Below are 18236 nucleotides of genomic sequence, written 5' to 3' on the forward strand. Positions count from 1 at the left end.
ACTCCTGCCCTTTTTTCATGATACCAAGTAAATCAAATACACTACTAACCCCAGTAAGGCTTCTTGAATTTTATCTTTTATTTAAATTTTAAAATAGAAGTATCTGTTTTCTCTAAATAACACATAAAGCAAAATGCAAAATAAAAGTATTTATTCTATATTGTTTCTGTATAAAAAATTGGTTTAAAAAATGAAGAATGGCGGCCCCATTTTTACAGTCCTAACTATGTTTTCCAAGGACTGGAGGGTCATGTCATTAAGAAAAATATTTACATAAGCCATTAGCAATCATAATTAGAGTGTCATAGCATTCTGCATGCAGTGGCTAAGGAGGAATCCCTAGAAGTCCAGGTGCTTCTTGCCTGCAGCCATCGTGCCACAGCCCGGGCCCAGCAGCTTGGCGGATTCTGCCAGATCCTGTTTGCTTGAGCGGCTCACGGTCTCTGACAAGTCTGGAGGCAAGTGCAGTCGCTAGGGCAGGAGATTTCAGGAGCAGGGGAAAAAAGAAGAAAAAATTTAATTTTGCTTTCACCAGAATAGTGCAGCAGACAATATTATGCTCTGTTGATCATCATTTAGTCGCGCATATAAAGTCCCTGCTAAAACAATCCTTCAGACTGCAGCTCAGGATAATCACATCCCATTCCTATTAGACTTTACACATTTTTGCAGCCATTGTAGTAACTGGACTGGGAACCTTAGTGCAACCTTTTCAGAGTCCAAACCTAAATGTATTAAGATTTTTGTCATATTTGGGTAGAAATGAAAACATGTAAAAGCACAAGTAAAAGCACTGTTGGAAAATATCACATAAAGAACAACAGGATGTTTTGGGCTTTGCTTTGTTTTTGCTAGGGCTCCAAAATGCTATTTTGAATCAAATGCAGCTTTTCAGCAAATAGGGTATCCCATAGTACTTGCTACCCCTTTGTCTATAAATTCGATTTCAGGGCTACAACTTCTCTAAGAACTACAATGTTCACATAAATATGGACATAATTAAAATATTCTACTCAGGGTCAGTATTTTTTATATGCTTTGGTAATTCAGCTATAACATCTGCTACAGGTCTTGGTAAGTTGGTTTCTATTGCATAATATTGGGTCATATTTTCGAGAGTATAGTGTGGCTTTGAACGTGTCTCCACCCCAATGGCTTTTGTAGACATATGGTTGATTTAAGCAGACACAGTAACTGACCATAATTATAGAAGTAACCGCAATTAGGCAGAAATATTCATATTACAAAAGAACTTTTTCTGTTTTCTAAAGTATCTCTTATCAAATTGTTTTTACTACCAGTGCCCCAGTGCCTGCGATTTGTGCCATAAAAGTCCAAATTTAAAGGAACATACAGTTGGCCCTCCATATCCATAGATTCTGCATCCACAAATTTAGCCAACTATTGAGTAGAAAATATTAGAAAATATTGCTTCTGTACTGAATATGTATAGATTTTTTTCTTGGCATCATTTCCTAAAAAAATTCAGTATAACTATTTGTATAGCATTGACAGTTTATTGAGTACTGTAAGTAATCTAGCGATGACCTACAGTACACAAGAGGATGTGCACAGGTTATCCACAAATATTAAAGACTAGAGCATCCTTAGATTTTTGGTGTATATGGGAGTCCTGGAACAGGTCCCCCATGGATATTGAGGGACACCTGTGTCTGTTGCATGAGGTACAACATGGATGGGAGGGTCTAAAGTTAAGGTAGGATGGGGTTCTTCCCTGATAACTGACTAAAGCCTTCTCAAGGCAAATTGGCCCGTGACAACCTGAAACCCTTCATTTGGAAACTTCCCTTCAATATGAAAAAAAAAAAAAAAGATGAAAAAGAACTATTTTTTTTTTGGTCCAAATATTGTGCTCCACAAGCATATGTTCTAGTTAGTTTCTTTCCTGATAAAAGGCTTGTTGATTGCCATGTAAACACAAGCTGTGTGCAAATGATCAAAATATTTAAAACATTGAAAATTATTTATGAAAATATTTTCCTTGATTTGTTTGCCTGCCTCTACTTATATACACACACACACACACACACATACACAACTATATCTAGGGGACAGACACTTTTCTACAGATGCATGATCTACCAAGGTGTCAGAGAGGTCAAGAAGGTCAAGAAGAGCTGTAATATTCCTGCAAAACCATTCCTTCGGATCCTCTGCACCCAGCCCGTCACCTACTAAGTAATTAGGCAGCTATTTTTTGAATGATAAAGAAAAAACAGCTCAAATAAAGATGTATTTGTTTCCTTGTTTTAAAACTCCTTTCATTTCTTCAAATTCTAGTTTGCTCCAGAAAGGATTTCAGGTAGAAATGAAAACATGAAAGCTCAGGAATCCAAAAGGCAGACAATGGTCCTGAAGTCTGGGGTTACTAATGTTATTTGTGGTGTTAACTATCAGTGTCCATGTGAGGAAGCAAGTGGGGAGGTCAGAGAGGAAAGAGAGCCTTAACTATATGTCTCAGTCTTAGTGCTTCTTTAAGATCTTACAGTCATTGTTAATAAGCAAAGGAAAAATGACTAAGATGTATTCATGATCTGAAGGGTAGCTGAAACTTGAGAAAATAGTACAGAAATGTGTGTCTTTTGGCTGGGACCTCATAGCTGATGTCAGATGGTGATTAGGCTGTTTAGGAAATCAACTGAGGTCAAAAAATATTTACAACCTACTTGAAGCAAAGCACTCTAAAATGATCTAAGAACACAGGACCATTCCCACTCCTTGTTTCCTCGCAAGCCAGTAACTTGAGTTAGACAAGCACACAGATGATCTCATAAGTGAAGACCGAATGTGTACCAGAAAGACAGAGAGAAAGCAGAAATCATAGTGGGAGCTGGGGAGCTGGGAAGAGTTCATGGAGATGGGGCCTGAAGTCACTCTCGAGTAAGGGATTGGATTCCGAGCAGTAGAACAAATGTATCCTCAAAACTTACAGGGGCGTGGGTTGAAAAGGGTCATGCTGCTCTGATCATCTAAATGGGGAATCTAGTATGGCTCATTCAGGACTGGCACAAAACATTCTATTTCAGGGGCTTACCTCTTTGCTTGTTGACTGGCTAAGCATTTTTCTTTCTCTGTTTTTCTGGGCAAGGCATGCGAGCCAGTTGGCTGAAAGCCCTTCATAGCAGAAGTAGCTAAATGTGACGTGCAACATGCTTGGGAATCTTTCAGGTTGAATGGCTTTGAGGAAAAGTCAAACATCATTCTTGTGCAAACTTCTAAGAGTCAACATTTTGGGTGATATGATTAACTGCTCTTAACCTACTGCTACATAATATAACCAGTTGGATGCTCAGGAACTCTGAAATATTGCAAGCATGGCTCTTGGAAAGAGGCAACTCTCTGTGGAGTTTGCCTGCTTTCATTGGTTATGACTTGAATGCACTTGCGATGTGGTCTAAATTCTCCAGCGCCGGGTTTTCTTTTCTCTCTTTCAGAGCTTCCCCTGCGCACCGTGTCAGTGCAATGTGAAGCAGGGAGGAAGAAGGAGAGATCAGGTTCCAGGCCTGCCAGGTGTGTCAGGGAATTTTCCTTTGAGGCTTCCAAAGCATTTATGGACTTGACATGTAAATGTTCAGATGCTGCTCTACCCTAGATCTGTCTCAAAAAATGCTGCCAGAGACTGCATAGCATGGTGACCTCCTTTAGACTGAAATTTTCAGATGTGGAGGTTTCACTGACTAATGATTTAAATAAAAGTCAGAAATAAAAATTAGAAATTCTATGACTCTTCGCCTTGTAAACCAGATCAAGGTGTTTATCTTTCTTATTGTATTGCTGAGGTTCTGAGGCGAGAGCCAAAAGCAAACACGTATCTTAGGTCTTAAGCTGAATTTTTTTCTACCTGATTTTCTTTTCCCAGTTTTGGGAGGAAGGGACTGCATTGCTGATACAGGAGGAGGATATCTGGCTGGCTGCCTGCCTATTTTTTCCATTAATACCTTGTCTAAATTGATGATTTCTATGTGGGCAAAGGGTCCTGGAAAAGGTGTGACAACTCCCAAGGCTCCCGCATGGGCCTGGATGATTTGCAGCAATCCCACTGCACCAGTGGGTCTTTTACAGCCAGCACAGGACTCCGGCAGCGTGGGAGAGCGCCTGTCTAAAGGCAGCCGGAGGTCCTTGGGAAGCCCAGCTTCCTAACAAAGCAGCGGCAGCAAAAGTGATTTGCTCTGAAACTCCAAGGTGGAAGCAAGAAAGACTGGACTTTGAGATTCTTCCACCTCTGCCTGCCTCTCTTCTCTGTCTCTGTTGGGCTTAGCCACTGTCTATATTTTGTTCCTTCTGTGTCAACAACTAAACTGATCCTATGGACACACAGAATTGGGTTTCCTGGCATAGCAGTTCCCTTCCTAATTCCTTTTCTTCCAGCCTGCCAGCCCTGTGCTCAGCACTCTCAGTTCCCAGACAGAAGGGGCAAGATAATGAATCTAGATTACACCTGGACTTGAGACAAATTGCAGGTGAATGCCCATTAAAATAAGTTTAATCACTTTGTATTTTTCATATTTTGTCATGATCAAACCACCAGGCATTGTTTGTTTTCTGAAAACAATTGATGTAGTACATTTTAATCTTTAGCAGTTAGATATTTGTTTTAATCCTTTTAAACATTTCTGACATCACAATTTTTGTTTCTTAGAATCATAGAAATAGGCATGAATATTTCAGAATGTCTCTAGCAGATTTAAAAAAATTTTTCTTTAACACATAGTCAATTTAAATGAAAACTTGTCAACACCTTAGAGCATAGAGATTCTATACTGGTCCCTTACCAGAGGTGGCCAGGGCTTGTTGACGAGAGCGCTGAACATGGACCCAGACAGTAGCAGTTTGATACTTCCCCCTGTCACTCACTCTTTTTTCCTTTAATAGTTATTTATTTAATTTATTTGAAGGTAGGGGTTGGGGGAGGGCCAGGCTGAAACCAGGAGCCAAGAACTCAATGTAGGTCTTCTACCTGGGTACTTGAGCTATTACCTGCTGCCTGCCAGGATGTGCGTTAGCAGGAAGCTGAGCCAAGACTCCACGCCAGGCACTCCCGAAGGGGATATGGGTATCCAAAGAGGCATCTTAACTACCACCTCAAATGCCCACCCTGTTCACTCTTGGTGTGCTCTGGATCAGTTAACCAAACTGTCTAAGCTTCAGGGTCTTCACTGATCACAAGGGAATAATTTTCCCTTCCCAAGACTGTTGTCAGGATCCAATGAGATAAAATGTTTGTGAACTAAAGAGTATTACACGAATTTATTTATACCTCTTGTTCCAAGAAAAGGATGTTATATAGTATAACAAGATACAAATAAGTCTGTTTATTTTTTATAATTAAGAAAAAATTTATTTATTAGAGATGGAGGGAAGGAGAAAAAAGAGAAGACAAAGAGAAAGAGAGAAATAGGGGACTCCCACTCACTGGTTCAATTCCCCAAGTGCCTGCAATTAGCTAGGCCTGGGCTGGAGCTAAAGCTAGCAGCCAGGAAGAAAATCCAAGTAATTGGCAGGAATCCAATTACTTGAGCTGTCACTGCCGCCTCCCAGGGTCTGCATTAGCAGGAAGCTGGATTCAGGGACGGGACCCAGTATTGAACTCAGGTACTCCAATATGGGATGCAGGCATCTTAGTCAGCATCTTAAAACACTAGGCTAAATGTCCACACCCAAAAGTGAAGTGGACAAGGAAATAAATCTACACAAATAATGAACTACACAGAGCTATACATGATAGCAAGGCCATATCTGACTTAGCCACGGGGTCTCTGTCAGTAAACCAGCATTTGACTATTTAGTATACCTTATCCTCCACTGGACTCTGTGAAAACACACAAAGGAAACTGCAACCACAGCCCCTACCTCTGAAGTTCACACAGTGTAAACAACTTCCATCATACTTAGTAAGGCGGTGGCAAAAAGGGGGCATGTTGGGTGTGAGTGTAAATAGGCATGACTGTATTAAGAAGGCAATTTGGAGTCCATCTTATTTTCATTATTTGAAATTTTGCATTACTATTTTCATCTTATTTGAAAGACAGAGAGACAGAGAAAGATCCTCCATTTGCTAGCACACCACCCAAATGCCCACAGAAGCTAGGAACTGGGCCAGTTTGAAGCCAGGAGCCCGGAATTCCAATGGTTCCATCTGGGTGACAGAGACCCAAGTAGCTGAGCCATCTTCGGCTGCCTCAGAGTGTGCAATAGCAGGAAGCTGGATCAGAAGTAGAGGAGCCGGGACTTGAACCAGGTACTGTAACATGGGACGCGAGTGTCCTAAGCGGTGACATTAACTGCTGTGCCAAATGCCCATCTTATTTTTAAAAATCTAGCTTCCCCAGATGTTTTCACTGCTGACAACATAGTTAATAAGGAAAATATCAGAAGATAATCTTTCTACTTAAGTTTTTATTTTATTTTTATTTTTATTTTATTTTATTTTATTTTTTTTATTTTTGACAGGCAGAGTGGACAGTGAGAGAGAGAGAGAGAGACAGAGAGAAAGGTCTTCCTTTGCCGTTGGTTCACCCTCTAATGGCCGCCGCGGTAGCGCGCTGCGGCCGGCGCACCGCGCTGTTCCGATGGCAGGAGCCAGGTGCTTATCCTGGTCTCCCATGGGGTGCAGAGCCCAAACACTTGGGCCATCCTCCACTGCACTCCCTGGCCACAGCAGAGAGCTGGCCTGGAAGAGGGGCAACCGGGACAGGATCGGTGCCTCGACCGGGACTAGAACCCGGTGTGCCGGCGCCGCAAGGCGGAGGATTAGCCTGTTGAGCCACGGCGCCAGCCTCTACTTAAGTTTTAAAAGCATTTTTCCCCTTTACATCATTTGAAGAAACAAGTGAACAGAGACATGGCATCCTATTCACACCAGACTCTTGACACTGTGAGATGCTCTCACCTGCAAGATGATTTGCTGATTTCTGCAGGCATACTGTGTTGTGCTCCACTCTGAACAGCAGAGAGTGAATAAGAGTAGAGGCCACACAGCTATAATATAGAGACCCTGCCTTCTCCACAATGGCTTGATAGACATTTATTTCTCTAACACTTTATGGTCTAGAGGAGGCAGTTCAGAGCTGGACGGACAGGCCTGCTATTCATAACAATGCGTTCCCCTCCTGGCTTCATGGCTGATGAAGAAGGCGCCATACGGTTGGGCACATCACTTCCGCTCTCGTCCAGAACTCAGAAACAGCCAGAACTAGGCTGCAAGAGGGGCTGGGAAATATTGAATATGTAAAAATGTTGAACACGACTATTACCATGCAAGAAGGAGTAAATGGATATTGGAAGACAACTAATTATATGCTTTGGTTTGGAGAGGGGCACAGCAAGATGATGGCCATCCAGAAGCAGTCACTCGGTATGTGAGCGACTGCCCATTGCCTGGGGTTCTAATCTCGGTTTCTGACAAAGGAAAATGCACACCTGATGCCTCCACCAGCTGAGAGGGCAGGAGCTAAAGTGATGTGTTTAGAGTCTGTCTTGCTCTTACGCATAAACAGAGAGATGTTTCTTCCTTTTCTTTTGTAGACAGACTGACTTCCTTCCAGAGAGGACAGAGGGATATACTGAATATTCATGATCAAGGTATTGTTATTTCTGCACATGATTTTAGAGCATTGTCTCAACTTGTGAAACAAATCCAGGTTATGTGCTATTATACACTTACATTTTACAGTTACCATTATATTTCTCCATAATTATTGCATTATTATTTATTGTAATGATTTTACATGTGGTTAAAATTTTACAATGTGCAAGATGCACTAATCTCATACATGAATAGGGCAGCGGAAACAAAGCCAGAATCAAATTTTGCTCTTTTTGAATTGCGAGTGTACGTTTGGTGTTGGCTGAACATCTCTGGATATAATAATTCTGTCATACCTGGTTAGGTTTTAGGTTTCAGTTTTTATGTGTTTAAGAAGCAATCGCTCTCAGGGCTTAAGATTAAAATTGTTTTATTGAGTGTCATCATCATTCTCTATTCTTCAAATTGAAAATAAAAATCATTTGGTTCTTTCTGATTGATCTGAAAATTAGACAAACTTCCTGAGCTGGAACATGTATATTGGCTACTCATTGAAACATCCTCAGGTGTAGAACTATTTTGACCATCAATTATAGTCAACAGCATTGTCTTGACTCCGACTTCACCTCTCTGGAAGCAGATTGTAAAGAACGCACTTGTCTAAGCAGGAGTGCGATCTGTAACAAGGCATGTGTCAGTGGCGGAGGCTGTTTACTCCCAGTATCTATTCTTTCCAGAGAATAAAAGAATCTCTGACTCTAAGAGGGGCACTTGGCCTCCTAGAATAAAGGCCACACTTCCCAGACTCCCTTTCCAATAGATGAGGCAGAATGACTAAGTTCTGGTCTTGTCATCTTGAGCCGAAGTGTTATGGTTCACTTCAGAGTGAGGTCCTTGAAGCGGGGACGTACCACCTCCTTTCCTTTTCCCTCAATGTGGCTTTTCAACCTCAGCAAGAGGGGCCCTGCCTTGAGCCCCGATCCACCCCTCCTTTAGCGAGGCTCCTCTTCAGGGCTGAGGAAATACAGTCCTACAGGGATGTGCATCTACAGCTTCTAGCCTTCGGTATGGACCACATGCTGGTACTCTGGACCTCAGGATTTCCTGTCCAAAAGGCTACAAGGCTTGCTACAGTTCTCTTCCCCAGGCTTGTTCCCCCAGGGTGAATATGTAGAGCCTGGGACTTAAGGAGTAGCCAAGGGACAGCTGTTTGTGCAGAGTGTGGCAGAGTTTGGATGCAGAAGCCGGGCATCCACAGTCATGTCTGAGTGGCTCCCTGTGGATGCGAAGTGGGTGCTGGGAAGAGAAGGAGGTAGGCTATAGGCCATTCTCCCTATGCCTCCTTGTTTTGGGGTAGAATGTTGGTCCTAAACATAAATGTAGCTTTTCAGGGAGGTATGTTTGTGAAAGAAGGAAGTTAAAGGATATTTAATGCTTTGTTATTATAATATTATATTAATATATAATACATTATATTATAATAATATATTATTATATTAGACATAATAATAATATGATCCTTAATTTGCACTCTTGCTCTAGCTTCCACAAATGCTAGGGACAAACCTAATTTTCCTCCTCCCAATTGTTGAAAAGTGGATTTGAGGGTAGGGGTGGAAGCAGCCATCCTGGACCATAAAATGTAGTCTATGATAGAGAGAGCCTGGGCTCTCCTCATACTATCTGGCCACTTGAAGAGCCTTGGGTTCCTATGTGAGAGATATATGAACTTTTTTGAAAGTAATTTTTCTCCTACTAATGAGATAAATTATATGAGTATATGTTCTCTCTTTCTCTCTCTCTCTCTCTCTTTCTCTTTAAACTTTTATTTAGTGAATATAAATTTCCAAAGTACAGCTTATGGATTACAATGGCTTCCCCCCATAACTTCCCTCCCACCAGCAACCCTCCCCTTTCCCGCTCCCTCTCCCCTTCCATTCACATCAAGATTCATTTTCAATTCTCTTTATATACAGAAGATCAGTTTAGTATATATTAAGTAAAGATTTCAACAGTTTGCCCCTACATAGTAACACAAAGTGAAAAATACTGTTTGAGTACTAGTTATAACATTAAATCACAATGTACAGCACGTTGAGGACAGAGATCCTTCATGATATTTTTTAAAAATTGATTAATTTTCTATGCAATTTCCAATTTAAAACCAAGTTTTTTTTTTCATTTTCAATTATCTTTATATACAGAAGATCAATTCAGTATATACTAAGTAAGGATTTCATCAGTTTGCACCCACACAGAAACATAAAGTGTAAAATACCGTTTCAGTACTAGTTATAGCATTACTTCACATTGGACAACACATTAAGGACAGATCCCACATGAGACAAAAGTACACAGTGACTCCTGTTGTTGATTTAACAATTTGACACTCTTGTTTATGGCATCAGTAATCTCCCTAGGATCTAGTCATGAGTTGCCAAGGCTATGGAAGCCTTTAGGGTTTGCCAACTTCGAGCTTATTCCAATAGGGTCATAGTCAAAGTGGAAGTTCTCTCCTCCCTTCAGAGAAAGGTACCTCCTTCTTTGATGGCCCCGTTCTTTCTACTGGGATCTCACTCGCAGAGATCTTTCATTTAGGTCTTCTTTTTTTTTTTTTTTTTTGACAGAGTGTCTTTAGGCTTTCCATGCCTAAAATACTCTCATGGACTCTTGAGCCAGATCCGAATGCCTTAAGGGCTGATTCTGAGACCAGAGTGCTATTTAGGACATCTGCTATTCTATGGGTCTGCTGTGTCTCCCACTTCCCATGTTGGATCGTTCTCTCCCTTTTTGATTCTATCAGTTAGTATTAGCAGACACTAGTTTTGTTTGTGTGATCCCTTTGACTCTTAGACCTATCAGTGTGATCAACTGTGAACTGAAGATGATCACTTGGACTAGTGAGATGGCATTGGTACATGCCACCTTGATGGGATTGTATTGGAATCCCCTGGCACGTTTCTAACTCTACCATTTGGGGCAAGTCCAATTGAGCATGTCCCGAATTGTACATCTCCCTCTCTTTTTCCCACTCTTATATTTAACAAGGATCACTTTTCAGTTAAAATTTAAACACCTAAAAATAATTGTGTGTTAATTACAGAGTTCAACCACCAGTACTAGAACAAAAAAATACTAAAATGGATAAAGTATTACATTGTACATCAACAGTCAGGACAAGAGCTGATTAAGTCACTGTTTCTCATAGTGTCCATTTCACTCTCTCTTTTTAAAAATTTAATTGAAAGGCAGAGCAAGAGAGAGAGAGAGAGAGAGAATCTTTTACATACTGGTTCACTCCTTAAATGTTCACAACAGCCAGGGCAGGGCCAGGTTAAAGCGAGAAGCCTGGAACTCAATCTGGGCCTCCCATATGGATAGTAGGGACCCAAGCCTGAGGCCCACCTGCTGCCTCCCAGGGTGTGTACCAGCAGGAAGCTGGATTTGGAAGTGAAGCCAGGCACTCCAATATGGGAAGCAGGCATCCCAGGCAGCATCTTAACTGCTGTGCCAAATGCCTGCCCTAAGATACATGAATTTCCATGTCACTTAAGCCACTGTATTTTTGGATCTATGTATTAACAGCCTAACCTCTGTCTTGTTTATACCATATTGGTACCTGGCATGTGGAACACTTAATGGCTTTGTGGCTGGAAGACAGACAGTAGGGTCAAATGTTGTAGTTAGGAAGGCTGGTGAGCCTTCATGCTTGTGGTAACTTGGAAGGCGAAGCTTGTACCTTCTAATCTGTGTCTCCATGTGAGACATTCAGAAAATTGGTGTGTTGGTTGCTTCTTATCACTTTGAACAAAATTGCTTATAAAAGAAAAGAACTCAAGCTAATGCTACAGAATTTGCAAAAGGCAGAGGGACTACAGCTCTGTAAAGGAGGTGTTCTGGCTAAAGGCTTGGTAATTTTGGGCCTCACAGAGCTGAAAATACCTGTTTCTGCACCTGCACACCAAGGCAGGTAACTTTTGCAGGTGACATCTGTGTTCCTAAGCCTTTGGTAAATACCTTTGTTAAGAGGCTGGCCTAAAAAATGGGAGCCAGTTCAGAGTAAAAAGTCAGATTAATGGTGTTGCATTCCCAATCAAGTTTATTATTTCAGATGGCTTCCAGATAGCTCCTAACAAGGTGAGAGAGGGGGTAAGGGAAGAAAAGAGGGCAGAAACCAAGATAACAGTTGTGGGTGACAAAGGAATAGGTGTTTTGTGTCCATTCCAAGCCTTCGTACATGTCAGGGGCTGGAAAGCCATGAATTAGGCTTAGCTGCATTTGTTCAGTTTAGAAGATGGAGGAGAGCAGGAGCTGTCTTCCTGCTTCTCTAACTACTGCACTTGACAAGCATTGTGTGGAGACAGTTTTTTGGCATCAGTATTCCAGTGCTCCGTCAACTGACTCATGTGAGTCAAGAGGCAGTTGTAAAAATTCAAGGCCAGGCCAATGTTTCAGGGTCCAGTTACTTGTTCTGTAGGGGTCAAGAAGCAGTTGAAGTGGTGGCAATAAGTTTACAAATCCCCAAGATGCAGCCACAGAGGTGTGTGTCTTCAGTTAATAGCACTAGTGTGGCAGTCTCCCAATTCCTCACCTTCCTGACTGGGGTACAGGGAGCAGCTTCCCTGGAGGCCAGTTTGGTGGCAGTGTCCGCTAGCTCTCCCAAGTTTCTGTTGGCAGCTGTTGCAAACACGAATTTCACTCACCCCCAGATAACTGTTATAAACTTCCTTCTGCATAAAATAACTAGTGGCATCTGTGTCCTGCAATTGAATCCCAGAGCTATGTCTAGACAAGCTTTTGGCTGAATCACTTGCATGTGGAACCAAAGAGAAGCAAACAGACTGAGAACCTTGTAATGTTTTGAGGGAACTGTAAACCACAGCCTGTAGCTATTCAACCTCCAAAATAACCACAGGTCCTCAAACCTGATTTATCAGTAAGTGGACTGGGACACCTGTGTAGCCTCCAAAGGGCATATTTTCCAATGGTGACCTCACACAGCCAGGGATGATAATGGGCAAGGAGTTACTTCCTGAAGGGATGCAGAGGATAATGGAGAAGGGAGTTTGAGTTTCTTCCAGAGAGTTGTAAAGTCTTTAGCCTCTTCCAGGCGCTAAAGTCCTCTACTGCCATGGCAGAGAAATTCTGCCATTTCTAGCCAGTAAGATTCCTCATCTACCCCTGAAGAGGGGGTGAGTCTCTGTGAGGGAAGAAGGTTGGGCAAGAATATTTGGGTTCTGAAGAGTTGTGAACCACAGATAATTATCCCCCAATATCTCCTTTCTCCTTTTCCTTTGGTAGCAGGAACCCTTGGTTATCTGGTTATCCAGATTAAAGACTTCCTTTCCAAACCTCCTTGCAGCTAGTTGTGTGACCAAGTCTGAAACAATGAGAAAAGTTCTGAAGTGGTGTGGCAACCTGAGGGCATTCAAGTGGAATTTGAACTCAGGGAATCTGACTTTAGCCAACACTTCTACTCAACACTTTGTCCAAGTACTAGAGACAAAACCATTAGCAAAACAGGCAAGATCCCTGATTTCATGGAACTCACAACCTCAGAAGGGATACTAGGTAGAATCTCACAGGACTCAAGGAGGGGTTGAAAGCATACAAGAGAGCAGATGAACAAGGAAAACGATTTGGAGAGAGGTGCTTCTAAAGAAATAAAACATGCGGGATAGTGGGTAAAGCTGCCACCTGAAGTATCAGCATCCCATATGGGAGCCTGTTCAAGTCCCGGCTGCTCTACTTCCAACCCAGCTCTCTGCTATGGCCTGGGAAAGCAGTAGAAGATGTCCCAAGTCCTTGGGTCCCTGCCATGTAGAAGACCTGGAACAACCTTCTGGCTCCTGGCTTTGGATCGGTGCAGCTCCAGCTGTTGCAGCCATTTGGGGAGTAAACCAGCAGATTGAAGACCTCTCTCTCTGTAATTCTGCCTTCCAAATAAAAACTCTTTAAAAAAACAAAGAAATAAAACATGGTGAGATGCTACTGGCTGGGCTTGTAACTTTAGCTGGGGAAGGTCTTTCTGGAGAGTGCATTTGACTAAAGTCTGAGAAGGGATCTAAGAGACCTGGAGAAAGAAGTTCCAAGTAAAGGGAATAAAATGGAAAAGACTGAGGTGAGAATAAAGTTGCCATATTTGAAGGGAAGAAAAAAAAAAGCCAGCTTTTCTGGAGCAGTTAGTGAGCAGGGGAGTGGCTATGAGAAGCCTGGCCTGGTAGGCAGGTATCAGGTCTTGTAAGTTTGTGTAGTGTCAAGTGACTTGAATTTAATTTTTAAGGGTAAGGAACTGATATGAACTTACTTTTATGAATAAAAGCCTCTTCTTACCTATACCCTACAGAGTCATGCATGGACTTTTTCAATTATAGGAAAGGATACCTGTTGCAAACACAAATATTCTATTTAACATGGAATTTTACAAAAGGTGACATCCACTGGCTGTTCTAGAATCTGCTTCCTTCTGATTCAGAATAAATATTCTAGCCCTATAACCCACAGTATCAGCAGCCTCCAGGCCCCTGAAATCCCTTTTCCTGGAGGGGCATTGTGGTTCTGAATCTCCTGCTTGCTCAACAGGAAGAGTGCATGTGGAGGAGTGAGCCCTGCATAGAATGTCCACGAAGGAGAAACTTTAGCAGTACTGTTTGTAGGGGGATGGTTTGCTGAATTAAATGATTTAAAATATCTTTTAAAATAGCTTTTGGGTATAGGCATGGTGGCACAGTGGTTTAAGTCACCGCTTGGAATGCCTGCATCCCATATGGGAGTACCTAGCTTCGAGTCCCACCTCTGCTTCTGATCCAGCTCCCTGCTAATGTGCCTGGGAGGCAGCAGATGATGGCTCAAATACTTAGGTCCCTGCCACCCATGTGAGAGACCCAGATAGAGCTCCAGACTCTGGGCTTCCACCTGGCTCAGCCCCGGCTGCTGCTGTATGCATCTGGAGAGTGAAACAGCAGATGGGACGCTTTTCTCATTCTCATTCTCTTTCCTTCATGCCACTCTCTCAAATAACTAATCCTAAAAACTTTTTTTTTTTTAAAGAAAAGAAATCTTTTGAGCTATATAAGAAAAGAATGGTACTGTTTCAGTCCCAGAGTTCTTGAATTTTCAGCCATTTCAGATGTGGGTGTAGTCAGGTTATTTTTCTCCCTTATTTCAAACACTGACAGAGAACAAACTAGATTATTCCTGCAGAACTTTGCTTGAAAGTGGTTTTTACTTTCTCTACAAACTAAAGGTAGTATCTTTTCCTTTTACCTTTGTTCTTTTGTTCATTTTATTTCTATTAATATTCCCACATATGCAGGGTCAGGGAAAAATTACTTAGGTGACATTTGGAATAATGCGACTTACGTTGCTACCTAAACTTGGATGGCAAAAACACAGTGAAAGATGCCTTCCCACTGCCCTGGGAACCCCAGAGGCCTCTGCTCTGGGACAAAGGGATGGGATGGAGAAGTCACACATGGCCACTACCACTCCTGTGATGCATAGGGCACTCACTGCTGCCTGATGGGCCTCCTCATATCGCCCAAAGGGCCTCCTTTCCACTCCTCTTTTCTTACTTGTGCAGCAGGGCTTCTCACTCGGGGAACCTGTGTTGCTGTTCTCCAACTGCTGCAGAACCCAAGGCTTGCATGCTCCTGGAACACACAATACAGGCAGGAGCATACTCCAGAGTGCGTAGAATCTGAATGAAGCTTCAGCAGGATCAGCGTAGGGATGCTTGAGACCTGAGCCTGCTGCTGCTATTGCAGCAGACAGAAGACAACTGGGATCCTCCTAGGGCACACTGCAGATTTGCTAGGATCTTCAAGCCTGCTTCACAAGGAAATCCTCTCCATACTCACCATAAGCGATAGAACGTTTAAGGAACAACATTTTGGATGCTACCCTTCAGGTGGCCGAAGAATACTAAGCTATTTTAGGATTATACAGTGTTTTTAGAGCTGAGTGTTGAATTTGGGGAAAAAAAAAACTTCCTTCAGAAATAAATTCAAACTACTAATTATAGGAGAGTTCCTTTTTCTCTCCTTTTTTTTGTTTTAAAGCATATGGTGTGGAAACTGCACTGGAGGTGGCAGGAGTTTGCAATCTCTTTGTTTTTGTCTACTAGAATTCAAACCAATGTTTGCTTCTTACTGAAATACGAAACCTCCTACTCAATAAACTGTTAGTAGATAACTGGGCATGTACACTCAAAAGCAGTTCCTAAGTCCTAGCAGTTTTTGGAACTACAACAGATCTACTACCCAGTTGAGGGATCGGCTGAGGTCTGACTGATCACTACACAGTTTGGGACAGACGAATTCTAAGATGTGACTAGGCTGGAGTCAGGGAGCTTGCCAGATTGCTTAGGTTATGGTGTTACTGTCAGTCACCTCCAGAACTGGCAGCTTTCGATGGGCACTCTTCTTGGAAATGTGGCAATCGTGGTTTTGCAGGCTATGTTGCACATATATGGCCATGCGTGCACTTCCCCTTGCTGTGCACGAGCGGGTCCCGAGGGCAATAATGGCCAGTGTGTTTCTGTGCATAATGCACTACAGTGCATGCGGAACAGTACTCGCTAAAGCCCCCAGATGGGGTAGGAAGTGCCCCATGGAAAGAGCGAGGTAACGCATCCCGACCACATTGGATCTCCCCACTGCTCTCTCGGTACTTCAAGACCCTCGCGTTTAAGGGTCTGCTAGTTCCTGGGTATGAAGAAAGAATTTATAATGGGGCCAAATGTAGGTGTTTACAAGGGGGGGATTGTTGTTTTTTATTAGGCGCTGCCTTATGTTCAATAGTTGTATTTACTTTGTCGAGCTCGCCAGAATTAGAAAATCCCCATTGCTAGGCAGCCTAGCATGTCCGCGAAGTATTTCTGGGCATTCAGAACTGAAGTCTGTGCTGCCCAAAGGCAGGCTTCACGGCCGGGGGTTATTTAGTCCCCTTTCGCCCCTCCCTGCCCCCACCTCCCCAGTGAGGAGGGCTCTGTCACAGGAAATCTTGGTTACTTTATGCTGAAACATATTTACATGACTGAAACACGACAATGAACATGTTTGTGGAGCTTGAAGGGATAGGCCCATTTTTATGTTTTTTTTTTTTTTTTTTTTTAAAGCAGGCTGATTTCCTGGAGCTTTTAATCTGATTTTATTCTGTTCTGCATGCATGAACAAGTTCTTCTTTACCATAGGTATCTGACAAAGTCTACCTGGGTTGATTGGGACAGAAAAGGGTATAATACAAACATTCATTTTTTGTTTCGTCTTGGCCAGACCATTCCCGACTTCTTTTACTAGTTCGAGGTGCACTGATGGCAGTGCTATGATTTTTGCCATGTTGTATGAGCTTCCATACAAAGGCAGTTAGGTGGCATGTTTCACATTCGACAGAGGAGATGTGATTTTCTCCATATGGGCTGTGTAAAAACTTTTCATAAGGAACGAGAAATATCGGTTACAACGATGCTCTTCCCTCAGTCTTCATGGACAGATATAGGTATGCTCCTCCCAGGTGGTGTGTGTTTCACTTGCTCCACACTTAACATGCAGGTGATAATAAGTGGTAGTATACGATATATATATATATATATATATATATATATATATATATATATACATATATATAACCAGACAATGCTGTCATTAATATTTTAATCTTTTAAATCTGTAGATTAATTAATTGCTAAAGTCTTGGTAAAAACCTTTGTTTCAGAGTCTTCAGATATAAAATGGAAATTTCTATTTTCCCTTTCATTTCTGAAAGCAGGAAATCTTCCACCCCAACTTTCACTTAAAAGTAGCAGCGTCTTTACCGCACTGGTTTCACAGAGCCACTCTCCCCCTGCACAGACTCCCCTCCTCACCATGTTGAAAGGGAGCTCAGTGAACAGCCTGGGCAAAGCGAGAGCCCTTAGGGCAATGATGGGGCAGCAAAGACCTCACTCTCGCTGAAGGACACAGACTAGAGATGAGGCCATCACAGCAGAGAGTAACTGTGCTCAAGTGACTTCCCAGATAAGAAGGAAGCAGTGGTTCAGTTCAGTCTCAGATAGAAAGCCTCTCCAGGAATAATGGGAGGTAAAGTTAAAGGAAATGAAGCCAATAAAGCAAGAAAAAAAAAAAACTGATGAAAAATACAAAAAAGAGCCAAATATTTGTGAGTATATAGATAAATGACTATGCCTACTTTTAGGGTTGGTTTGTTTGTTTGGCTTAATCAAAATGTATGTTTCAGTAGAAATGTTAACAAGAACTAAGTTTAATTTTCACATGGATAATTTAGAAGTAGTTTCTCATAGAGATTATTTTCTGTTCTTTAAAAATTCATTTGTTTTTACATGTGGAATAGTTTTCCCCCACTATAGAATGTCACCATTGAACTAAATCTTTTCACGCGGATGTCTGAAAGATCTTCAAAACACAGAACAACCAATGATGTGATATATACCAAGCTGCCTAAATCCTGTGTCAACTTCTCACTGTGGCAGGAAGAGCTACTTTGGTTCAAGTAGGAAGCCTGAATATTGCTGTCATTTCATTCAGTGTCTACAGGTATGCTGTGGGAAAGCTCCTTTTGTTTTTTGTGGAATTATGCTCCAAAATGAAATAGTGGAGGAAAGTAATTTTGTAATTGTTATATAGGGTTATTCTCTAATCTTTAAAGGTTTAAGTCAAGTAAAATATACATA

The 18236-nt window shown here is 42.0% G+C and overlaps 1 protein-coding gene across 1 annotated transcript in view; it reads right to left on the reverse strand.

The window, feature by feature from the left end:
- Positions 1–18236, reverse strand: part of ELP4 (elongator acetyltransferase complex subunit 4) — a 276483-nt gene continuing 258247 nt past the window's right edge. Inside the window, exon 10 of the mRNA XM_062198049.1 lies at positions 1–471. Within this exon, the coding sequence (XP_062054033.1) occupies positions 340–471 (132 nt within the window). The 3' untranslated portion in view covers positions 1–339. The remainder of the gene's footprint in view (positions 472–18236) is intronic.

Source organism: Lepus europaeus, chromosome 7, assembly GCF_033115175.1.
Source record: "Lepus europaeus isolate LE1 chromosome 7, mLepTim1.pri, whole genome shotgun sequence".
NCBI classification, from domain to species: Eukaryota; Metazoa; Chordata; class Mammalia; order Lagomorpha; family Leporidae; genus Lepus; species Lepus europaeus.